Source organism: Camelus ferus, chromosome 7 (assembly GCF_009834535.1).
Source record: "Camelus ferus isolate YT-003-E chromosome 7, BCGSAC_Cfer_1.0, whole genome shotgun sequence".
NCBI classification, from domain to species: Eukaryota; Metazoa; Chordata; class Mammalia; order Artiodactyla; family Camelidae; genus Camelus; species Camelus ferus.
The window spans coordinates 44,169,079-44,194,138 of NC_045702.1; the positions used below are offsets into that span (position 1 = coordinate 44,169,079).

The 25,060-nt window shown below is 37.4% G+C and overlaps 2 protein-coding genes across 17 annotated transcripts; one reads left to right on the forward strand and one right to left on the reverse strand.

Moving 5' to 3' along the window:
* Nucleotides 1–22: 22 nt before the first annotated feature.
* CBX3 (chromobox 3) lies at nt 23–11,418 on the reverse strand. 6 transcript variants are annotated; one of them, XM_032483835.1, is made up of 8 exons: nt 11,105–11,414; nt 9,597–9,648; nt 6,640–6,782; nt 5,220–5,237; nt 4,132–4,294; nt 3,222–3,284; nt 1,704–1,798; nt 23–1,345 (listed from the first exon to the last, which is right to left on the reverse strand). In XM_032483835.1, exons 2-8 carry the CDS (start codon nt 9,618–9,620, stop codon nt 1,219–1,221), a joined length of 633 nt encoding a protein of 210 aa, XP_032339726.1. In that variant the 5' UTR covers nt 9,621–9,648; nt 11,105–11,414; the 3' UTR covers nt 23–1,218. The 6 variants fall into 6 exon arrangements, with proteins under 6 accessions (XP_032339726.1, XP_032339725.1, XP_032339727.1 ...); XM_032483834.1 differs by lacking the exon at nt 11,105–11,414 and adding an exon at nt 10,813–10,969; XM_032483836.1 differs by lacking the exon at nt 9,597–9,648 and having other exon boundaries at nt 11,105–11,418.
* Nucleotides 11,419–11,884: 466 nt separating this feature from the next.
* On the forward strand, nt 11,885–22,201 carry HNRNPA2B1 (heterogeneous nuclear ribonucleoprotein A2/B1). Of its 11 annotated transcripts, XR_004321455.1 has the most exons (14): nt 11,887–12,118; nt 14,971–15,006; nt 15,104–15,214; nt 15,382–15,528; nt 15,788–15,998; nt 16,122–16,223; nt 16,297–16,377; nt 17,024–17,086; nt 18,381–18,500; nt 18,746–18,868; nt 19,529–19,611; nt 20,458–20,686; nt 20,981–21,116; nt 21,658–22,201. XR_004321455.1 is itself a non-coding variant. In XM_014551495.2 (12 exons), exons 1-11 carry the CDS (start codon nt 12,113–12,115, stop codon nt 19,588–19,590), a joined length of 1,062 nt encoding a protein of 353 aa, XP_014406981.1. In that variant the 5' UTR covers nt 11,887–12,112; the 3' UTR covers nt 19,591–19,611; nt 21,658–21,999. The 11 variants fall into 11 exon arrangements, 8 of the variants coding, with proteins under 8 accessions (XP_032339724.1, XP_032339721.1, XP_014406981.1 ...); XR_001364807.2 differs by lacking the exon at nt 20,458–20,686 and having other exon boundaries at nt 21,658–21,999; XR_004321456.1 differs by lacking the exon at nt 20,458–20,686 and having other exon boundaries at nt 20,981–21,053; nt 21,658–21,999.
* The last annotated feature ends 2,859 nt before the right edge of the window (nt 22,202–25,060 follow it).

Here is a 25,060-nt window from a genome sequence, read left to right on the forward strand (position 1 = left end):
GACGAAAAAAAGTCTAATCACATAGAGGAATATAAAACTATTTATTGACCACTGTTCACCAGTATTTACAATAAAGTAAACAATATACAGTTGAATAACATTCTGATTACTACAAAGTTACTGTTTTTCCTGGCTTCTGCTGAACCAGTAGCCCAAATACTGAGAAGACTGAGCCTACAATGTAAGGAATGGGTTAGAGTAAAGAAAAAACATGCAGGTCAAGAGTTTAGATTACAGAAGTCTGTTCACTCATTTATTCCTGCAGATCCTAAATTGCCAACGTCTCTAACCATCTGATTACGTTTCCATGAACAAGTCTTACACATTCCATGAATCACGAGCTTTCAGTAAATATAGCACAGGGACTTCAATTTCCTGTAAAGGAACGGTTCACCAGAAGGAACCCTTAAATGTCCATTTAACTAAGTCTTGCTTGGCTAATTAAAACACAACAGAATTTGTCTAATTTTTTCATTTGGATGATGGGGAGGTTGTCAGTAGTGATAAAACTTTTCTTTCAGGGGTTTTGCATATAAAATTGCATTTATATGACTACAGACATGGATACAGATTCTGATATGGCTGCTTTAAAAAACTGTCCAATTTAAATCGTTTACATTCTATTTAAACTGTCCAATTAATTAGAAAATTATTTATCTAATTTGAAAAGTTAAGACTTCCAAAAATTTTCATCTTAACTTGAAGTGATTTATTAGATTGCTCAAAATGATGGACTCCTAGAAACATGGGCTTATCCACAGTTGTGAAATACTGTTTGTTTTGGTAAATGTATTAAAACCAAACAAACAAAAAGAATGAAAAGAAAGCCATTTACATATGTATTTTATGTATATATGCACAAAAAACCAAGAATGGTCCTTAGGCATATGAGTTAAATGTAAATTGATTGAGTAATGACTGGGGATTTCCCCCAACATTTAGAAAAGCTGTTCCCTAATGCAGAGGAAGTAATATACCATGGTATCAAATCTTTTTTTCTGCTAAAGGAAGCAACTACAGAAAGCTTTTATTTGTTCAAAGTAACCAGTGCTATAGAATGCAAAAAAACCCCCCCAACAACTTCCCAATACTACTTCAAAACGAACATATCAAACTTGATTTTCATTAGAATAGTTATTTCTTCACACTAATAAATCAAAAAAACCAAGACCCAGATTTTATATATATATAAATATATATAAAAAGCAACGCAAACAATTATTGAGCTTCATCCTCTGGACAAGAATGCCAAGTTAGTCTCTCTTCATAAAAAGCAATTACAATTTGAGGACACTTCATATTTGCCTCTTTTGCCAGCACCAAGTCCGCCTCATCTGAATCCTTCCTGTTGTGAGGAAAAAAATATTCGGTCAAAAAGTCTAAACTGCTTTTTTTGTCAACTGATAATCATTCATTTAAGAGATCATAATTCAGTCAAGAAAATATTTAAGTGCTTTCAAGAGGGTTATGTGGTTACTTGTGGCTGTGTTCCAATAAAATTTCATTTCCTAAAACAGGCCACGGTTTGCCAAGCTTTGCTTTAAAACATCATTAGCAAAAGTAACTAGAATCATCCTATCAGCAGATTATTACTCTCTACCTAACAATAGAAACTATAAAACTTAGATACATTTTTTAAAAATTCAAATTAAAAAAATATTTATTCTTAGTTTAAAATATAACAGCAATCACCTCACACTTACCATTTCATGAGAAACATTAATTCTCCACTGCTATCTGTGGCACCAATTATTCGTTCTGGATCAAGACCTCTGGCAAAGCCTCTTGGTTTATCAGCCTGTTTAGAGGAAGTTGAATGATCATTTACATAAATGTTTCCATATGTTTTTCCATAGGGCATACTAATAATAGTAACTTCCAATTTGTTTTCATAATACATAACTTTTAAATAAACCTTCCAATTGCGAAACAGAAATGACTAGAGCAAGAGCCCATATATAGTACTAAAACACGTACTAATTCCCATTAACCTTACAAGTAGAAAAAACAAATCTGGATGTCTAAAAATATTCTGAATCATAAGAAAACAGACAAAACTTTCTTCATTCAAAGACATCAAAAGGCAGAACTAAGGGACTACAGAAAAAACCTAATCTCTTTTTTTCCCCTGGTAACTCTTAATTCATAATCATAAATTTTTCAAAGTTAGTATTTCAAATTACTTCTAGGCATTAGTCTAAATAATTTTTTTAAAGCACACACAATGTATAAACAGCAAAACAGTAAAAACTTTTAAACTCAGACTAATTAGAATTGTATCAATCTTAATTACAGGAGACCTTATAAAATACTTAGTATAAACCTTAAAAGTGTGGTCTGAGGACCCCTGGGAGGTCCCCAAGACCTTTCAGTGTGTCTGTTTATCTGGAAGATCTCTTTTCATGTATCTGTGACTTTGTCTTCACATACCTCCACCAAACAACGTACCACTGCAAATCAAATATTAAGTAGAACTGTCTTAAGTCAGACATTGACAAGATTTGCAAAAATGTAAAATGCTACTCTTCTCAGTTATTTTTCATAGAAAGTTATGAATAACATGCAACAGGTTTCTGTCCTTCTTAGCTGAATATACAAATTTTATAAATTTCTATTTTAATTTCTAATGCAGTTGGTATTGACAGTTATAATCCATATAAATAAAAGTTCCTGTGATCAATTATTTCTTAAGAGTGTAAAGGGGACCTGAAGCCAAAAAAAAAAAATTTAGAACTGCTTAGATAACAAATCCTTAGGGGAGGATATAGCTCAGTGGTAGAGTGCATGCTAAGCATGCACAAGGTCCTGGGTTCAATCCCCAGTTTCTCCATTAATAAACAAATAAATCTAACTATCACATCTCCCCCCAAAAACCATATACGCACAAAAAACAAATCCTTTCTCCCTATGAGACTTTTACATCATTATCTCAAGCTCCGGAGTCAGACTGTCTAGGTTAGAACGATGGCTCTAACCTTTACTAGCTGTGTGGCTTTGGGCAAGTTAATATCTTTATAGTTCAGGTTCATTATCTATAAAATAGGAATAATTATTACTGTTTCATACATTTCAAAGCACATGAAATGCTAATTAAGTTATTTAAAACACTCCTTGGCACATTACAAGGGCTCAATACAGGATAACTATTGTTATTAAACAGTGCTTATATTGAGCATGTGGTTGACTTTCAATTTACATACACTGATTTTTAACATTATTACCTTTTTGCTTTGGCTGCTAAAGCATCCAGAACCAAATTTGTAGCCAACCTCTCTGTTTCCCATCTGTAAAAATGAGGATAATACCTATAATCTTAATAGAGTTGTCATGAAGATTTAATGGACTATCTGTAAAGTACTTAGCATCTATTTTAAACAATAAAATTTAAAATCCAAAGTCCTTATCAATAAATATGTATTGTATATATTTAGTCCCCAAGCCTAGATATAATTCTGACCCAGGGCTTTTCCCCAAATTGCCATGCTAGGCCAGAAGGCAGGGCAAGTATACTCTGTTTTGAAGTTGAGGGTAGAAGCAAGGAGTTATGTGATTTGCCCAAAGCCACAGAGAAATCAGTGAAGCAAAGACTGGTTCAGAATACACACGTAGTGAATGAACCAACTATATCAATTCATGCCAATAAAAAATTAGTAAATTATTATCAAAGATTATATACTTCAAAATATTGTTTGCCAATATTAAGGATCACATGCCAAAATTTTGGTTAGTATCACTAACGATCTATAATCAAAACGTGCTATGTAAAATTTTCATAGTATTATAAGGGATTTCAATAATCTAATTTTACGGTGTTAATATTCAAGACGGCTGGTCTTAGGTCAGAGAAGATTGATCAGAAGTCAAATCTATCAACCTACCCAAAATAACACTAGCACAACAATTCTATGAATCTACCTAAAATAATACTAGCACAATTTTAAGTGGTATAAGCACTTACTGAACATTTACAGTGTAGGCTAAATCATGCCTATCCTTGCTGTCCTAAATATTAAGTATTTTTAAAAGGCTTTTAAATGATATTTTAAAAGTACCTGAGTTTTAAAAAGTATTTTAAAAATCAAGCCATCCTTTTAGAAAAAGTGAGTCTGCTGAAAAATATTTTATACTTACAGCATCTCTTTTCTTCTTTGATTTGCTATCATCAGATTCACTGTCAGATAAAGATTTTCTTTTTGTTCCATCTTTTTCTTTACCAGCTTTTTGAGAATTAAGAAATGCTTCAATTAACTCTGGACAATCTAAATTTTCTTCAGGTTCCCAAGTATTGTCAGCACTGTGTTCAGTTAAAAAAAAAAAGTTCATTCAATTAAACATGGTCATCACTATCATCCAGTTCCACTGCAGATATTAACCATTCCTCCCTACCTCCCACATTCTTTTGAGAGACTCTTACACTTTTTTGTATTTACACAGTCCCTGCTAAGTGGGCAATCTTCTTTATTATCTCCAAGTAATTAATGAACCTGACTCCAGAAGGATAATGAGATATTTTTCCAAGTTATGCAGACAACTCACTTCAGAATTTCTCTGGAAGAGCCTTTTTTAAAAAATGTGGATTCCTGGTTCTCACCTCAATTTACTTTATCAGATTGTGTCCAGAGTTGAGACCACCAATACTATGTTTTAAATCATAATAATTCAGAGGCATTCTCAAATGTTGAGACAGCATTTTCAATTTCTGCTGGTGCTCAAATTGGAAAATTACATTAAAATGGGTTGGAAACCCAAGTCACATCCAGCCTTCTGTATGGCAGGCAAACTAAGAATTTTTTTTTTTTTTACAGGAGGAGAGGGTATAGCTCAGTGGTAGAGTATGTGCTTAGCATGCACAAGGTCCTAGGTTCAATCCCAGTACCTCTGTAAAAAACAACCCCCCTTAACTAGTCCCCCACAAAAATTTTTTAAAAATTTTAAAAAAAAGTTTTTAACATTTTTAATTGGTTGGGAAAAATTTCAAAATAAAAATCATTATGAAATTGAACTTTAGGACCCATAAACAAAGTGTTACCTATTAGAACACAGCCATGTTCATTTGTTTAATGTACTGTCTGTTGCTGCTTGTGTACTACATTTGCAGAGTTAAGCAACTGTGACAGAAACCTACAGCCCACCAAGCTCAAAGTATTTACTGTATGACTCTTTAGGGGAAAAAGTTTTGCCAATCCTTGATATAATACAAGACCAAGATGACCACTTACATGTGTTTTTCAGAAGGGCTGGAAAGAAAATGAATATCAATTACAAAATGTGAAAGTAAGGTCATCCCACACTAGCGACAAGCTTGCTAACTTTGTGTGCTCTGATCCAAAAAACTTTTATAGAACTAGACAGAATGAAATTAACCATTTTAGAGAGGCTGGGAAGCTGTTAACCTCTGTTTACAACTTAGTCTGTTGATACTCTGAGACTCCAAAATTGGCAAACCTAAATTAAGAAGGTGGAGGAGGACAAAAGAACTGAAGTGAAACCTCCATTCTGCAGTGTTATTTTTATCATATATTACCTAATAGATTATACTTCACATAGCAGGTTCTCAATCATACTAGTGACCTTAACTGTGCAGAGAAAGAGGTAAGAGTTTCCTAGTGTTCTGATGGGTAGGATGTAGAGACAAACATTTTTTAGTATCTCATGTGAAGGAAAAAAACTTGCCATATGAAAGTAATCAATTCTTTGGCAAACTGGTGAAATCTTATTTAAAATAACTGATTTATCTTGCTTGATTCTCCTTAACGTAGGAATTTTTTTTTTCTCGTGGTAAATTATGAACTTATATACTTAAGGTCAACTAAGGGTCCTAGAAGGAGAGAGAAACCTGAATCTTCTATTCAACTCATAATTCCCAAATTGCTATGAAGATAGCTTTAAATGTGAATGGTGAGAGTAGTAGGTAAGAGATACTTGAAGCCTAATTATTTGACTATCATACTCCATCTCCACCATGCTCAGAAAATTGTTGTCCATCTCCACCTATCCATTTTCAATAGTCACTGTCCATGGAGCCTTGCTGTTTTTGTGGTGTAAGACAGAAGAATCCAAGTAGATTGTACACAATAAACATGTTTGAGTATAATTTCTGCATGTAAGTTATTCACAGAACAGTAGCATTAAAAAGTGATTATGAGAGCAATTAGTTATCAAGGAACAGGAGGAACCAGGGAGCTTAAAAAATGCCCAGGCTCTACTTCTTAGAGATTACAATACAGTAAACCAAGTGTAGGACCTGGATACCTGGATTATGAGCACTTCTGCATAAAACCAACCAGTATACATTAGCAAGCTTCAATATTTTTTAATGTCCTCTGTTACATAAGGAAATAATGTAGATTAGGTATATTCTCATTGGTACAGTATCCAACTACATTAAAAAGTAAACTGCACTCTATAATTCTATAAATTTGACTCTCCAAGGTAATCAACCAGTCTCAAACATGCTAGGTTACAACTGTAGGCCAAACACTGGGCTCTTTTTAAGTAGATCTCAAACAAGATAACCCTGGATTAAATAAAGGTGTCTTTAAAGAACTTATGGGAAAACTGATAAAAACATCTCAGACTAAACAAATTTTAAGTATTAAGTGCAGTTAAATGTATGATAAAAGCACTGAGATTTCTTACTCTGTAAATCCCTTCCACTTCAGGAAATACTCCACCTTCCCATTCACTACACGACGGTCCAACACTTTTTCCACCACAAATTCCTCAGGCTCTGCCTCTTCGACTTTTTTACTCTTTCCATTCTGTTTCTTTCCCATTTTTTGCTAAAACAAAAAAGAGATTTAAGAAACTTTTAAAATTTTTAAGTACAGTTTAAAGGCTAAATTCCTTATATTATTGTTGCATTCAACACCAAAATTTTTATTTTTGTTTGTTTCTTTTTGTTTTGGGGAGAGATAATTAGACTTATTTATTTACTTATTTATTTAATGGAGGTACTGGGGCTTGAACCCAGGACCTGGTGCATGCTAAGCATGCAGTCTACCATTGAGCTATATTCTCCCCCACCTGAATTTTCACTTATGTATCCTAAGGCAGACACCTTTTGAAAAGATAAAAGTTGATAACCAATAAAATTTTTTAAAAAATGCTTGATACTGTGGGTTTAGATCAAACCTATCACCCACCATCCTTCAGTGAGATAATAAAATTAAAAACATTATTTGGAGAACTCTTTTATCTTTTCCTGGTCTTATTTTTATATAGTCTACAAGACCAAATTTAGTAGCGTTTTCACTCATTTTAACTACAATACAGCAACAAACAACTAGGAGTTGTTAGAGAATGATACAGAGGGGAGTAACTAGCAGTGACAGATTTTAAGTGAATCACAGACCCATTAAAACTACAGCCCTCAAACACTAAGACCCCCTTTCCCAATTCAAACAAACACTGTTAAAAAAAAAAAAAGCCTCAACAATACAGAAAAAAAGATAACTACAGAATGAAAACCTGGTTCAGAATCCTGATATTAATTGCAGGGTCAACCAAGGAGACCATGTATAGGTTAAAAAGGACAAGATCATATTCCCATAATCTTTGTAGATAATATTTCTGACCACTTGGAACAAACCTAGAATGTTGTCACTTCAAGAGGACAAAATACTGGATCATTTTAATTCTCCAGTGTGAAAAAAATCCTTCTTTCTTGGTTTTTCAAGAGAAAGAATCTAAACTGATAGCAAATGAAACTCACTTTAAACAAGTTTTTAGGCTAGGTGTTTTTTTTTTTTTTGGTAGAACACTATTTGAGAGAGCAGGATACCAAGCTCAACCTATTTTCTGGTAACTCAAAACAGACTGGTTATAAGGATTGAAAATGGATAAATTTTCAAAAAGCTGAAATGGTTAATTAAAAGAGACTAATGGGGAACACGTTATGTTCATTTTAAAATGAAACATCTCATTTTGTTGGATACCATCATCTCCAAGTCAGGCCTTACAACTTTCATTAGTTGATACTTGGGTACTGCACTCAGTTAAATAGCTTTCTGCCTCTGTACAGTACAAGGAGGTAGGCATAGTAGTGGGAAGAGCAAAGCAAAATTGCTGTAGACAAAAGCTTATTAAATACCAATCCCAAATGAAAAACAAAATAACTATATCCGTGAATGAGGCTAACAGAAGAAGATGACAAAAATAAACAGAAAATGAAAGAGAAAAAAATGCAGTATTTACTACTATGCCATTCATAAGCTAGTTTCAAATGCTCATCTTTTCCTTTTTAAAAGAAAACCCACCCACTTTTCCATTTAAATTACAGTACACATTATCTCATTAGCAAAATTACTTTAAAATGGAATCTTAGCTACTGAAAACTATATGCAAAAGAATTGTTTTAGAAGAATCTGTTTGCTTTCTTTATCTATATCCAGGATCCTCATGGACAGCTAAGTTCTTCCCCATTCAATACTTTGAGGATACTGGGACTGTAAAGCCAATTTAATTATCTACACTTTGGCTTACTGATTATGGAATTTGAAGGACAGTTCAATCCTGAGGGAGCACAGAAGATGCTTTGTGCTTTTTCCATTGATGGCTTTGATGGGAATAATTTATGAGACTCATCAGACAGGCTTTTTATGTCTTATTTCAATGTTTCCCAGTATATTTGACTTAAAAAGTGCAACCTAATGATGGAACAAATTAAAAATCACCAATTTGCCCTTTTTAGTGTTGAAACCCAAGAAGAGAATATACAAACCAAAACCAAACGTTCTACTTTACTTAGACGTTAACACCTTTATATACTTGCAATTAACAGAATGTGTTAGAATTAAATACTGTGAGAACCATAACTTTGAATTTCACAATTTTTATGTGATTATTCCAGTGGTTATGCTGAAACTTATAACTTAACACGGCTGAATACACACTTGTATTTTGTGCGAATGCGTATTTGTAGAACTTTTAAAGAAGCCTAAGAATGCAAACTGTGGGTTTAAGAAACTTCTGGAGAGAAAAAATTTAATTCCTCAAAAGATCCAGTCTTCTTTTGTGGACATGTGTGATTTTTTTTTTTCAGTTTGTGTATTATATTAAAACAACAACAACAACACACTGCAATGATTTAAAGGCCCTTCTGTATTTTAGAATAAGCAAGCTTGAAATATGATAGTGACCAAAGTAATTTGAAAGATTCAATGACTTGTCTCAATCTAAGTGTGCAAGGTACCCATTCTTTAACCTGGGCAATAGTGAAAATACTTGCTTTCTTTAGAATTCAGTAAAGTGATTTAGGAATAGTATACCAATCAACAAGAGCTTTATTGTTCTGTATGTCTATGCTTGTTAACATTCCTCTATGTCACCTAACATTGGTGTATCTTTATTTCAAGATAAAAACACTTAGTAAAATTCATATTGTGATATCCTCCCAAGAATAGGTTTCTTAAATGAATTAAGACACAAGCCAAATCAGTAAGTATCTCAAAGTAATAGTTTTGCCTCTGCCCCTAACTCTTTCCATAATAACTGTAGGGATGTATATTTTTCAACCACAGAGATGCAAAGTTATAATTTTTGGAAAAAAAGTTTGAGTTAGATCCTTACATATTTTTAGGTTTTCATTAACTTACCAATGTAGTTTTATTGGAGGCCATTTTTTATTGCAGACTTGAAGAGCTATTACTAGAAAAACGCATGACAGTTAAAAAAGAAGTTTGCAAGACACAAAAAAGGTAGCAAACAAGTTTAGTTTGCATTCCAACCCCCACCTAGGAGCTCGTTATCAAACATGTATACCAATCCAAAGAGAAGCAGATTTGAATTTCTGCGTAAATTAGTGATACACGTCTGAGAATATATGTGTTGTAACCACGTGTATCTAGAAAACCTTACTGGGGAAACTGGTACCCGAGAAAGCTTTATAGGGTAATAAACAGTAGACAAGTGTTTTTACAATCCAAATCCCATTTATACTGTATTTAGCATTTTTAAGAAATGGCCAAATATTTTGGTTCCAAATCAAACAATTGCCTAAAGGATCACAACAAAAAATTATTTTGAATTTTTCCTCTGTATCTTTTAACAGTCCCAAGAAGCGCCTATGTAATCACAACTCGGTTTCGTCTTAGAAACCTCCCTCTTTCCAATCACTAGTTAGAAAACTAAAGGCAAAACACACCGAGATGCTCCAGTCCCATTTTGTGCCACTTCTGAAAACAAATCACCTGTTTCTGCACGTTCTTCCGCTCCCCTTAAACCTCAGGCTCTACCCGGCTTAACGAGGCCTTAGCGCCCGGCCCCCGCCCCCCACACGGGAGCGCGGGCCTCGTGGTCAGCGCATCCGCGGGGAGAAACAAAGGCCGCTGCGCGGGGGCTCAAGGGCACTGCGCCACGGGGCCCGGGCCTCCCCCAACCCTGGGGCGGCCACGTAACGGAGCGCCCGCCGCAGTCTCCCGAAATCGGGTCTCGCGGATGCGGGAGAATGCACCGCCCTCCCTGGAGGCCCGAGTCGCCCACCAAGGCCGGGAGGGGGAGGTGGGCCCCTCATCTAGGTCTGGGATGGGGGAAGGGAGAAAAGAAATACGCTTTGTCTAAATTAAGGCGGCTGTCGCCATAGCTCTCAACCTTGTCGAGAACAGTCTCGACCCCTTAACCAACTACAGGCACCGGCCCAGGGCCAGGCCTGTCGCGGGGTCTCCTTTCGCCTCTCCTTTCCTTCCCACCAGCTCCCGACTCGGGGTCGGGCGGGAAAGGATGGGAAGCGGGGAACTGGGGTTTCTCTGGGGCGCATGTGGCATCTTAAGCAACACCACCGAGTGAAAGCTAGAGAGAAAGAAAGACACAGACTTCACCGCCTCCGAGCTGCTCCACGTCCCGAGTCTGCGGCGTCTCCGGCCCTGCGCGCCTCAAGCTCGAGCCACATCCGAGGGGGAGGGGGCTGGGGAGCTGCGCGCGGGGCCGCCGCCGGGGGGAGGGGGGCAGGTGGCACCGCCCACGACGGGCGGCTGCAAGGGGCGGGACGGGCGCGCGCCCCGCGGGGGGAGGGACCGCGGGCCGCGCTGTGCCCGCCGGGAGCCCGGGTCCGGGGGGCGGGTGGAGAAGGGCGGAGGGAGGAGGCGGCGGCGACAACGGCACTTACCGTCCGCGCCGTGGCGCCTGGTGGTCCCACGAGGGGGGGGAGAGAGGAGGGGCGAGGACCGTGACAAGAGTCTCCTTAGCGGAGGCGTTTCTGCTTTGCAGCAGTAGCGGCTGGCGCCAAAACCAGACTCCGCCCACTTCCTCGCCCCTGGGTTGCGTGCCTCCTAACGTTTGGGCGGGGAGCTGGAGAAATCGGGAACCAAGAACGAGTGCCCTTTCGGCTACCTTCTTCAGACCTCTCCTGAACCCTATAGGTCGACCCTTAAGGCGCTGGCCACTGTTAGGTTGGTGGAGTGTTAAGTTAATTATTTGTGGACTACAGGTCGCTTCGGGTGTTTCTGGAAGGGGCCGAGTCAGTCCTCAGCGCAAGAGGGAGACGGTGGGGGAGGGAAAACGCAGGAGGAGACAACAGACTTTTTTTTATACCTGGAGAACCTGGGCCAAGGGGAGATTATCACAGTGTTGCCGTAAGGACCACCTCCCGGGTTGAGGGGCTGGGCCTTAGGGTTGAGGATTAAGCTCCTCCCGACAGCGTTAATTTCAAACTGCGCGACCGTTTCTCACCTGCCCTGCGCTAAGGCGGGGGCTGGACCCAATTCCGAGACACACAGATATGCAGGACTCGAGCCTTCCGCAATTCACAGAGCCCTTATACGCAAGTGGCGTCTAATACCACTGTTGGCCTCAAGGCGGGGAGGGGCACGCACTTGGCGTAAGGAGGGCGTAGAGCGTTCCCGCCATTGGCGGCGGTTAGGGCGTTTACGTAACGGCCTGACGTAGGGGAAGACGCGTTAGTCGGGGGGAAGGTTCTAGAAAAGCGGCGGCAGCGGCTCTAGCGGCAGTAGCAGCAGCGCGGGGTCCGGAGTGGAGGTGCTCCTAGCGGTGTTGTTTCTCGAGCAGCGGCAGTTCTCACTACAGCGCCAGGACGAGTCCGGTTCGTGTTCGTCCGCGGAGATCTCTCTCATCTCGCTCGGCTGCGGGAAATCGGGCTGAAGCGACTGAGTCCGCGATGGAGGTAACGGGTTTGAAATCAATGAGTTGTTGGAAAGGGCATGGCGAGGCCGTTGGCGCCTTATTGGAAGTCGGCCGCCTGCCTCTGGGAGAGAGGCAGCGAAATGGGGCCACTTCAGAAGCGGTTGGTCTCGGGATGTTTTTGAGGAGGGGTTGTTAGCGGAGGCCTGGTTGTATAGCGCCATCCCCACCCTCAGCCTCCCGGCGCCATTTCCCTTTGCTGGGGGTGGGGGATGGGGGACTTCCACATGGCAGGACGCAGCCCTGCTTTAGTGAAAGTGGGGCGCGGAGGCGGGAATTTTTACTCCCCTTTCACAGCACGCCGGTTTGGGGGCCCCGGCGTCCCGGCGTTTGAGCGTTTCGGCGGGCTTCGGGTCCTCGCGAGCGAGGCTGCGGAGCTTCCCCTCCCCCCCCTCCCGGGAACCGGATTTGGCGGCCGCCATTTTCATTTCTCTCCTTCCTCGCAGCGTTTTCCTTTTAACTCTCTAAATTCAACTAGTTTGACCCGTTTGAGATAAAGTAGAAGTGGTTAACTATGTTTTTTCCTTTTCGGGCTGTTTTCATGCCGTTTCGAGGTGGATTCCGAGTATTTTGTGAGCTTGGATCTTTAAAGTCCTGCGCACCTCATTAGAGGCTCGCTCCCGTCCCCTCGATGAAATGGCGCCATTGCGTTCAGGAGCCACACCGAAGGGCGGGGGGGGCGGGGGGCTCCGGGACTGGTTCTCACGGCTTAAGAAGAGGTAAAACAAATGCTTTAGGGAGTCGGGCCGGGTTTTAAGGCGAGCCATAGTATAAAGGAAACATTTTGTTTTCTGCCCCCCCCCCCTTTCTGAGTAACGATTTTTTCTGGGTCTGGGGTGATTAAAAAGGCAGTTGGAACGTAGGAAACTTTAGAAATGAAAAAGCAAAATTTGGAGCGATCAGACTACTACCAACTATGTGGGAGGCCATGGGTAAAGAGGTCTTTACGGGGCCGGTATTCCGGTTCGAATCCTTTATTTTCGTGGATTCCTTTCGAATCGTAAAATGCATTCGTTTTTTAAAATACTGTTTTTACTGGGAAATTTAATCTTTATTCTACAAGGCCACGGATCTTTGTAAGTGATAAGCTAGAAATTATGATGAAAGTGAAATAAAGATGACTTTAATTGTACTCTGGTTAAAACGTGGCTCAGTCCTTAAATGCGTGTATTACTGTATACGAAACTGTTTTAGGCTGGGCCACTATGTGTTTGAACTTTGTCACTTGCTTTTCTCATTTATGTTTGCAATCATGGTTGATGATTACATTGATAAGCATAAAGTGTCAAGCGAAGGGGGTCTACCTGGGTATTTTCTTTGACCCTAAGCACGCTTATTAAATAACTTTGTAATCGATAGTGGACAGCGGGTAAGTTTGGAAAAAAACTGAGGTAAGTAACGAGTTTTTGCCTTTTGTTAGTGATTTGTAAAATTTGTTGTAGATGTCTTTGAAATCTCTTTATTTGGGTTTTAAAAGGCCTTTTTATTGACTATTTGGAGTAAGTAAAATTTGCTTAAAAACTTAAATGTAACCGTTTTAACAGATTGTTATAAAAATTTGTCAGAGGAGTAAAAATGTCTCAGGAACTAGTTCGGGCATGTTATTTTAAATATTGAGAATCTTGAAAAGTTAACTGCAAAACAGTCTCTGAATTGCTCATCTATTTTTTGACTTGTTGGGAGAAGATAGATGCATGGAGGGAGAACCTTCAGTATAATTGTGGGTTGAGAGTTGCAATGTTATTTGCAGGGGATAAAATACCTGCTGTCTCAAAAATTACATGTGATCATTCCTTTTATATTATGTTTATAGCATTTGGTCGAGGAAATTAAGAATAATTTTCGTTTTTGATTATTTTTGGCTTTTTAACTTAGTCAACTGAAAACCTAGTAACTTGAAACTCAGCCTTTAACTGAGTGCAAAATGCAGAGCTGGAATGCAGTTTAGTTACTCGCTGGTTTATAAGGATTGAGATTTCAGCCCAGAGTTTTTCTTTTCACTTGTAAAAATGTTTATACAGTGTAATTTGCCAGAAGGCCACTAAGTTCAACATGAAGTGTAAGTGGTAATACTATGTAGCTATTGGGTAGTCACAGTGATCATTGAAATGTTTCTATGGTTTTTGAAAAGTGAGATGATTATAGTGTCTTTTACTGCTTTTTTAGCTCAGTAACAATTAAGATTATATCAGTGTTGTCATCCAAATGCCAAAACCCGGCTGCATTAAAACTTTTTAAGCTTTAGACGGTCACAAAAATCATTCTGCCTTGGTCAGAAGTAAACTTTAAGGATATTTTAGTACATATAGTGAACATTTAAAGTTTTTCTCTAATGGACAATGTGGCTATGTAATGTAGGCAAACATAACTAGGTTCTTAACATTTTTTAAAACATTGAGTTACATTACAATCACCACCAGAGGGAGCATTGAAGAGAAAATGTCACTTTTCAAATACTGAATCCTGAAAAAAATGGCAAGTATTGGGCATAAGTAAGAAGCTAACAGTTTTTATGTTTTAAAAGTATATTTAAAATGAATATTCAAAAGTTAACTTCTCTGTTCTACAATGTAGGATTGAATGCAGATTTTGTAAGAGTCCATTAACTTTTCAGTTACCAGGGAATGAATTTGCTCCTTTTTCTTCAGAAAGTGTTTTTAACTAAATGATATTAGATTTGTTTAAAATAATTTAATGTCAAGGAAATTTAGATCAAGCATTAATGACTTTGAAACTTGTGTAATTCAGCTGAGGCAATTTTTTTGGTGTAACACAACTAATATGCAGTTTAACATATGGTTTAAATTTGATGTAAGTTTTTTTTTTCCCCCCCAGAAAACTTTAGAAACTGTTCCTTTGGAGAGGAAAAAGGTACTCTGCCAGCAGGTCACCTCATATTTAAGAATTTAATTTCCTGCATACAAAGAGAAAATGTAAATAAAAATTGAAATGATGTTTTCCTTTGCAGAGAGAAAAGGAACAATTCCGTAAACTCTTTATTGGTGGCTTGAGCTTTGAAACTACAGAAGAAAGTTTGAGGAACTACTACGAGCAATGGGGAAAACTTACAGACTGTGTGGTACGTTAAATGTGAACGTGTTTACGGGTGGTCCTTCAACTGTTGGGCTTCTCTGTTTTAAGATGTTAAGTGAATGGTGGAGAAAATCACTTTTAAATATGTTCATTATATTAAAATGCTGTGAAGTATTGAGATTAAATGGTAACCATACCCCTTTGGATTTAAAGGTAATGAGGGATCCTGCAAGCAAAAGATCAAGAGGATTTGGTTTTGTAACTTTTTCATCCATGGCTGAGGTTGATGCTGCCATGGCTGCAAGACCTCATTCAATTGATGGGAGAGTGGTTGAGCCAAAACGTGCTGTTGCAAGAGAGGTGAGCAAATACATACTGTACAGTAAGTAATTTGAGGAAAATTCTGTTTAGAAAGTTAATTTTGAAAGTTATTTGTATTCAGCTCTGAGTTTTTCAGTTACAAAAGCTTTGTTGGGTTTGTGTATTTTTAGTTTTCAAGACTAGCTTATTTCAAAGACTAGGCTCTTATAAGCTGTTGCCTTACTTAGTATTTGATCATAGGTAGAAGCCATCTGTGTTTGTGGGTTCTTCTATCAGGGTGACTTTTTTTCTCTTTCAGGAATCTGGAAAGCCTGGGGCTCATGTAACTGTGAAGAAGCTGTTTGTTGGTGGAATTAAAGAAGATACTGAGGAACATCATCTTAGAGATTACTTTGAAGAATATGGGAAAATTGATACCATTGAGATAATTACTGACAGGCAGTCTGGGAAGAAAAGAGGCTTTGGATTTGTTACTTTTGATGACCATGATCCTGTGGATAAGATTGTGTGTAAGTGTCTTATAAATGTTAAGTGTTGTGGGTCTCTCACAAGTAAGTTTTAAGTAAAAAGTAAACTTTTAAGTTGGCCGGCATAGAATGGGGAATTCATGGAATCTGAACTTTTCATTCCAGTGCAGAAATACCATACCATCAATGGTCATAATGCAGAAGTGCGAAAGGCTTTGTCTAGACAAGAAATGCAGGAAGTCCAAAGTTCTAGAAGTGGAAGAGGAGGTAACTTCAGTTTCATTTATTCTTAAGATTCATCTGTGTCAGTGTTGGTTACTAACCAGAGTATTTATTGTAGGCAACTTTGGTTTTGGAGATTCTCGTGGTGGTGGTGGAAATTTTGGACCAGGACCAGGAAGTAACTTTAGAGGAGGATCTGGTAAGTCAGTCCACCTTCTTTCTAAGTTTAGAAGGGTGAATGTGCTTGAAAGCAGTAAGTAAGTTTTTATTGGAGAAATCCAATCTAATTTTTAAAAGTTATCCTTAAAACTTTTTACAGTAGGCTCTCTTCTGGTGGGATATTCTGATTCAGTTAGGCGCAAGAGATTACTTACCTAGTTTTGTAACTAATCAAGGTCAAATGTAGAGATGCTTTTGTGGTCTAAAAGTTAAAAAGACATTGCAACCATCTCATTTATGAGATGTTCCTGAGTAGTGGGCGGAAATCCTGTAGAGCCTTCACCTGTAGACTTGAAAAAAAGGTTTATATTTTTTAAGTTTTGTGGTTTACAGTTTATGTATGTTAATTACTGTAGTGAAGTGCCAACAGGAAAATCACTGCCCCTTTCCAGTGTCATTCCTATGTATTAATAAATGGAATATTTTAAGATGAGGCTTGCAAGTTCAAAGCCCCCAAATCAGGCAGTTACCCTGATGAGGTTTAACTACCCGTTAGTAATGTTTGTTTTTTAAGAATAAGCGAGTAACACGTGCTACAGCATAAGGTGGTGGCGAAAGGAGGGTAAAAAATGAGTAGCCTGAATCACGGTAAAATAATCATTATCTTCTTTTCCTGTCCCTAACAGATGGATATGGAAGTGGTCGTGGATTTGGGGATGGCTATAATGGGTATGGAGGAGGACCTGGAGGTCAGTTTCTTCTACATTTTGGTTTATGTGTCTTTAGATTTAATCATACTGGTGCATGTTGTCCATTTTGAGTGTACATGAGATTTTTCTTAATGTTCTACTTTATTTTAAAAAAAACCTTTTATAAAGTGATCACCTGATGGTGGTTGAATTATTTGTTTTTTTTTTCATAGTTTTCATCTTAGCTGTTGTATAGCTCGAGAAAAGTATACTTGTAGGTGTTAGTATACTTTGCAAAATCAATTGGGTAGATTTTAAATGAGAAATTTTAAGATGCCGTCATATCTGGTTGTTTCTCAAGCAAAACAATTGGACATGTGATATTTTGTATCCTGTGTTTTTTCTGAAAAAGTAGACAACAGTGGATATGACCAAGATCAACATGTAAGCATTGCATTGTCTTAGCTCTTACAAGTCCCCCAGGATAATGTCCCATAAGTCTTGAAGGGAACTTTTTAAAAAGCGTGCTCCTGTGTCTAGCTAAGGTTGTGAGCCACTGTTAAATATCAAGTGATGTATCAGGTGTACGTTCTGTTGGAGTACAGAAAAGATTGATACTTGCTGACCAATGTCCTAAGAAGGAAATGGGACATTAAAAACTGACCAAATAATAGACTTGACTTCTGGTTTTGCACTCATTGGGCATGACTAAGTTACTCCTACATCTCACTATTTCCAACTTTGCTTTGAAATCCAAATACTGATTTGGTTTTATGATAAAGATTAGTTTTTGTGCTTGTTGCAAGTAATCTGAGACTACCAATTTAAGATTGTGAATTACATGCAAGTTTGCTAATTTCTGGTCCTCCCCCCCATTTCTACTCAGGAGAAGGGTGGTGGGCATTTTATTTGAGAGAATTGTAATTCACAGGGAAACATGAGTTGGGAATAATCTTTTGGACCAGTAGTAAGATGTGGCACTTCTACTTTGTCCCATTAGCCTATACACCTTATCTGCCCACCCCCCGCAACCTTACACAAAATATAAATAATATTTCAAGATATCTTCAAGAGAATCGTTAATATCTTTAGTATTAGGGGAGGTCTGTGGCGTTACAGGTATTTGTTTCTAAAGGTTTTATCCAGTTGGATATGGGTAGGTAATCCCCACCCCCAACTGTTTATCAATGAGAGATATTCAGAATCTGCCCTTGAGGCTATTCTAGAGATTTTATAGAACAAGTATTTTACTTATAAATATGTGTGTTTCAGAAAGCTGGAAATGAGTTTGATAAGACAGTTCAAATGGCATTGAAAATACTAAGTAATTACTTAAAGGCTTATTTTATAATAGGTGGCAATTTTGGAGGTAGCCCTGGTTATGGAGGAGGAAGAGGAGGATATGGTGGTGGAGGACCTGGATATGGCAACCAGGGTGGGGGCTACGGAGGTGGTTATGACAACTATGGAGGAGGTAATTCACCTGCAACCTTTATGTGGGAATTTGGATTGGAATTAATGACTTTTAACACATGAGGTTTTTTTCATTTCATTGTTGTCAATAGTTGCCTTTAAAAACTGTAGAACTGTAGATAGGTGTTTTCCATTTGTTCTGATTTATTTTTATGGGAGATTTGTCCTAAATACTTAACGTGTATCACTGGTTTAATATTTGATTGTGTTGAGGTTCATTGTGCAAAAATGACCAATTTTTTATAGGAAATTATGGAAGTGGAAATTATAATGATTTTGGAAATTATAACCAGCAACCTTCTAACTACGGTCCAATGAAGAGTGGAAACTTTGGTGGTAGCAGAAACATGGGGGGACCATATGGTGGAGGTAATTTATTAGATTCTTCAAATTTGTATGATTTGAAAATTAGTATTCCATGACTTGAAGGAAGATAACATTGTTAATTTATGCTTGTGTAACACTTCCCATGAAATACACAGTGTTACTAAGAATAAATTTGGGTAAAATATTTCAGCAAACAAATATATTGGGGGATTGTGGTGGAGGTGGAATTTTCAGTGGCAAAATGGATTAGCTACTTTCAGTGGGTGTTTTCCCCCTTTGGCTGATTAAGGGAGAGCCAAATTAAATTGCTGAGCGGATTGCAAGTGATACACATTTTTGAGTCTTATGAGTTGTCTTTGAAAGCAGATTTAGTAAATCTGAGCTTTCGTTCAAACCATTGTTATTTTTAAGAGGACCAGTTATGCTTATGCTTGGTACACTTTTTAAAAACAAAATACCAATCTAAGTTCAGGTAATTATGGAAGAGATTCCTTAAAAAAGCAGCAGTATAATGTTTTCAAGTTTAAAGGACAAAAGTGTAGTATCTCTGAATCTGGATAATTTATCTCCTGAATACTTAGGTTAACTAGTCAAATAATCTGCTTGTTGTAGTGTATGGCTATAAAAATAAAATCAGCTATAGAATTAGGCTTATTGTGGGAAATTAAAGTAAGTTTGCTCTCTCTTGTTTCAACATTCTAGGAAATTATGGTCCAGGAGGCAGTGGAGGAAGTGGGGGTTATGGAGGGAGAAGCCGATACTGAGCTTCTTCCTATTTGCCATGGGTAAGTAGCTTTTAAGTTTCACATTATTATTGTCTTGGGAGACCTAGCTGCCAGGAGTTAAAAGCTTTTTAGGATCATGTTATCTTTCCTTAAAATCTGGTTAGATGGATAATTTCATAACCTATTTTTTTTTTACTCTTTACTTCTGTTGAAACAGGCTTCACTGTATAAATAGGAGAGGATGAGAGCCCAGAGGTAACAGAACAGCTTCAGGTTATCGAAATAACAATGTTAAGGAAACTCTTATCTCAGTCATGCATAAATATGCAGTGATATGGCAGAAGACACCAGAGCAGATGCAGAGAGCCATTTTGTGAATGGATTGGATTATTTAATAACATTACCTTACTGTGGAGGAAGGATTGTAAAAAAAAAATGCCTTTGAGACAGTTTCTTAGCTTTTTAATTGTTGTTTCTTTCTAGTGGTCTTTGTAAGAGTGTAGAAGCATTCCTTCTTTGATAATGTTAAATTTGTAAGTTTCAGGTGACATGTGAAACCTTTTTTAAGATTTTTCTCAAAGTTTTGAAAAGCTATTAGCCAGGATCATGGTGTAATAAGACATAACGTTTTTCCTTTAAAAAAATTTAAGTGCGTGTGTAGAGTTAAGAAGCTGTTGTACATTTATGATTTAATAAAATAATTCTAAAGGAAATTGTGTAATTATAGACTTTTTATTTTAAATAAGTTAAGGAGTGGGTAGTATAATTAAGGTCCATTGCAAAGCTGTTGTTATATTTGTATAAGATAAATGCTGGTCAGATATAAGTGTGTTGTCTGCAATTCATCAGGATTAAATTACCTAGATAACTTAAGGGATATCTCTGCAAGGAGAAACACCTTTTTAGATCTTTTAGATGCTGCTGCTTCAATGCAAGGAAAGGAAATAACCCCAGCGAGGTACTCTTCAGGGATACAGGTCTAGTACAAGAGAACTCTTGGCGACTACTAAGTTCAGCCAGTCTTAAGAAACTGTGCTGTTTCTACAAAGCTTTAACTACAGTAGTTTATAAGGATGCCAACGAAAGCTGAGGGTGTAGAGCAAAATAGTTCTAAGCTTCAGTTAAACTTCTTTAGGTAAGATCTTATTTACTTTTCCTTTCTTAATTTTCCTCCCCAAAAGATTAACTAATACTCTTCAATGGTCTTTCAGTATAGTGGGTCTCATGTAGTTTAACATAGCTATAAATTGAGTTTAACAATTTATAAACTCAAGAGAATAATTTTATAAACCCTGTTTTCCAATCTGTCGTTTACTTAAATTATTTTGGTTGTTTTTTCCCCCCTTTTTTTCCTTCTTTCCCATCCCCCTCCCCTTCTATGAAGATTCAGGTTCTTAACATATCATTTTTTTCCCTGCTGGAATTTTAGCATTGATATGAACCATGGACAAGTATATTCTGCTGCCACAAAGACTGTAAAGTGCTTCATTTCAACAGCTGAGGCAAGCCAAGTGATCATTAATAAAGCTTTTCTTGGTTCCTTCAGTGGTGTTGGTAGTAAAATGGTAGGTAAAAGTTAGGCTGCAAGTTCAATAAATCATGCAATTTCCAGTCGTTACACCCTTGTGTATTCACATTTCTTGGATCAAGAATTTTGAGTGAACTGGGGGTTTTTATTAAAAATAAAAACATTTTGTTCTTCTGTTATTTGATAAGGTTCTAGCTTTACATTCTTATCCAGGATCAGGCTAAGGAGAAGGTAGGGCAAGATGGTTGAATCTATTTTCAGATAACTTATATTTATGAATAAAGTGTCTACATTATAAATCCTGTATGTATCCAGTACTAAACACATGGGTTTAAATGTAATTCTTTCCCAATCCCCTACCCTATAGGAGAGATATAGGTTGGCTGCTGAAATTTCCTTTCTTAGATGTCTAATTGATTGCCTGGCTTTATTGCCTTTTCAGGAATGTGATAACCAGGGCATATTCTACTGTATGCACCTGTGAGTCTTCTTTGATCCTAAGACCACCACTGAAGTTATTTAGGTTCTTTGGACAAACATGATAAACTTCTTCAGATACTTTTTTTTTCCTTTGGCAGGAAGGTGTCTTGCTGCAGGTAACTAATGAAGAAGTGGTCAACCACAGAGTCTTCAAGAAATAAGAAATTCTGTACCATCTGAAAGTAGTTCTTGTTGGTGCCTTCATTTAAAAAAGCACTCTTTTAAGATTAAAGGGAAATGTTTTCTGATAAAATAACAGACTTCATTTAGTACAGGTTCTTAATATAAAACAATTACAAATTGAGCATTGTTTGTAAAAGAGTAACATCAAATCAGCTAGAGAGAAAATGTATCATGTTTTAAATTAGGTTTTGTGAGTAGACAGATTAAAATTCTATTTTAAATATAAAGTTTATAAAATAAATACTTTTGTATTCAAATACTTGGTGTAATGTTTACACATAAAATGTGTGAATCTTGTTCTATGAACATTAAGCTGTCTAAAGGATTGCCATCCCCTAGAATTTTAAAGCAGTTTCACAAAGCAATGCATCTTGCCATTTTCCTTTCAATATTGGTAGACAAATGAGAAAAGCATTGTGGGCATTATTGGCTGTCCCTAATAAAATGCCATTCTTTATACATTGTATATTCAGCGTTTGAATAATGCTACAGATTTCTGGCTTTGCTTTGTATGTTTAACATTGCTGGTGGTGTTTTTAAAATCATGGATTTTAACCAGCTAGAGTGGTCTAAATTAAGTGGCTATGCAGAGCACTGAAACAAAATCTGTCATTAGTTTCACAAATGTAAATTAGCTCTTTTGTTTTACACTTAGTATGAAGTGGTTGTCATTAAAGGGTTAGACATGGTGGATACAATTAAATAGCAAGCAGCAACTTTCTGACTTGGATTGTTAACCTGAAACAATGAAAGAAACCAGAAAAATAATAGTAAACATACTTGTTCTAACTTTTGGTTTTGATAACAAAGGCTATCACAGGTAAGTCAGACTAATGACTAACAGAAGATGAGCTTTTTTGTTTTAAAATTGTAACTGTCCATTATCAACTATGAACTTGGATGTGGGTTTACTAGGAAAAAATTAAGGTTTTAAAAATGTCCAGCTCTACCAAGAAGTTGAACTTGGAAGAAGTCAAATCAAATTGGTATATTACAAGCCAAAATAGCCTTTAACACCAGCACGAATGAGGGGAAACATCTGTTAATACATGATCGGCTGAAATGGTTTATTGAAACACATAGTAGGTGATGTTGAATAATTTTGTGTATGTTGTGTGTTGAGCTGCTAATTTTAGAAATTGAGGTTTAAGGAAATTTTTGTTCTAAAAGGAAATACTTTAAAGAATTTTAACGGTTTTTATCTTGGACTTAACCCTTTACTGCTGCATTAACACATTTACCCCAATATTTAGAGCAGCGTAGAGCATGGTAAACTTGTTACTCATAGGTCAACAACTGCAACTTAGCTGTGTGATTATAGCTGAAGCTCAGGGTTGAAGAATCACAAAACTTGACTGGGGCTGGGAAAAAATTGCATCTGAAGTGGCCTACTGACAGGACTGGCAGGTTGGTGCTATTTCCTTCACCCATAGTTGAAGCGACAAAAGAATCTTCAAAATATAACCAGGGTGTGAAAGTTGCTGTCTTGTCATGGTGTGGGGAAGGGGAGGTTTTTATATGATCCAAAAGACAAGCATTGCGTGTCATCATGGGGGCTGGTTCCCGTACCTGGAATTTGTTCTTGTGAAAGGTTTTGAAACGGGTTCTATGTGGTTTTCAGTAGCCCAGTTAGGTGGATGAATACGTCAGTTGGTCTAAACTTTGATTATAACTCCTGTTTGGGTCAAATATTGAAAAGCACTGAGAGCCAATTGAGGGAAGCTTTTGAAAGAATCATGTTTCAGTTCCCTAGGAATGAAAGCTTGTTAATTCTGTGTGGGCGTGCGCCTTTGCAGAAGGTAGAAAACACTATACCTAAAGTACATGTGCATTTTGGCTTATTTTTATTACAATCAGTCTTTAAAGTATGGAAATGATGTTCTCGGGTGATACACAGAATATGATCTTAATGCAACACTGCTGTTACTGCAAATAAAGGAATATATTCAGATCTTTGAAGATGATGGGGAAGGGGGGAAATGATTCCAGCTATTTAAAGTAAAAGTAAATGAAAAATAATTGTTAAAAATATTACTCCATAGGGTGACTGTTGTGAGTTGGAAATTTTAGAAGTTGGTCTGACTTCCTGTATTCTAAAGGTCAGTGCTGGTCTGGAGCTAGCCTTGAAATGGAACCCAAACACCCAGATGTTTTTGTTCAGTCTACATTGCTTGGAGATCACATATAATAGATTTTATTTCACCTGTGAGGATATTCCAACATGTCCTGTTGATGGCTACCAAAAGGAATAAGGTTTTAATGGGGAAAGGATAAGCTCCATCTGGTTGTTGAACCAGATTTTGATTTTTCAGCTGATGTTATTTTATGAACAATTCCAAGAGTAAGTATTTTCTGTAGCTGAGGAAGGTAAGACTATTTTAAGCAATTCAAAATGGAATGTTAATTTGGGCCAATTCACGGTGAACTCAGGAGGGTAAGTGATGCCTAGAAGAAAGTACTTTCAAGAGGTTAAAGACTTAAACATACAAACTGTCAGATAAGTGAGTAAAACATTACTGATCGTTCCTAAGTGTCCAGTTCTATTGGTCTCGAGGTTTGTGACTTTAAACCCCACAACAAATACTTGGAGACAATTTGTCTTCCCCTGCCCCTTTGATGAAGTTGGTTCTCAATTTAGATCCATATCTTGTTCACATAAACTGAAGACTGATGTTTCAGTAATGGGTCAGACACCTAACAGCTTTGTTCCCCACAATAAAATGTATAGTTTCTAAAACCAAAGTTTTCTCAACACTCCACCTATTCCTTTCAACTCATGGTAAAACATGGCATATTTTGTCAAGACCACTGAACCCGCAAAAACTGGTTTAGTCAATCTCGGTTTATCTTAATTTGTGAATAGGGAGCTTAAACTAAAATCATGGTGTGAGATTTCCACAGCTTCAGTTTGTATGCAAGCCCATTGAGTTTTGTGTGAAGTGATAATTGTCAAGAAACTAGCCAATGGAAATGAGATAAAACTGGCTGATGAAAGCTGCGTTCATTGACCTTTGGTTACAATGCAGCAAATTACCTTCTATACTTAAAAGTGTTTAAATTTCAGTTACTGTGATGAGTCCCAGCTCTGCACTGTGCCTCTTTTCTTGCCCAGTTGATCCTATTTTATTGTGTTTTCAGGGTTTGAGGAAGAATGCAGAGTCTAAGAGCAGGTACTCAAAAGTGAGCCAGTGATAATTGGGAGTTTCAAAAACCTACAACTAAATTGGTTCTGTAGCATTTTATATTTCTCATGTGCCTTGGAGCTCTATTTAGAACATGACATCTGAGGTGTGCTTGTAAAAAGCCTATCAACATTTA

Excerpts from the sequence above, each read along its gene's own strand:
- CBX3 (XM_032483835.1), bottom strand. The coding sequence starts at position 9,620 with ATGGCCTCCAATAAAACTACATTG. Across the intron at positions 6,783-9,596 it reads CCTCCAATAAAACTACATTG|CAAAAAATGGGAAAGAAACA; the intron begins GTAAGTTAATGA and ends TTTTTGTTTTAG. Across the intron at positions 1,346-1,703 it reads TTAATGTTTCTCATGAAATG|GAAGGATTCAGATGAGGCGG; the intron begins GTAAGTGTGAGG and ends TCCTCACAACAG.
- HNRNPA2B1 (XM_032483830.1), top strand. Across the intron at positions 15,215-15,381 it reads GAAAACTTACAGACTGTGTG|GTAATGAGGGATCCTGCAAG; the intron begins GTACGTTAAATG and ends TTGGATTTAAAG. Across the intron at positions 17,087-18,380 it reads GTATGGAGGAGGACCTGGAG|GTGGCAATTTTGGAGGTAGC; the intron begins GTCAGTTTCTTC and ends ATTTTATAATAG.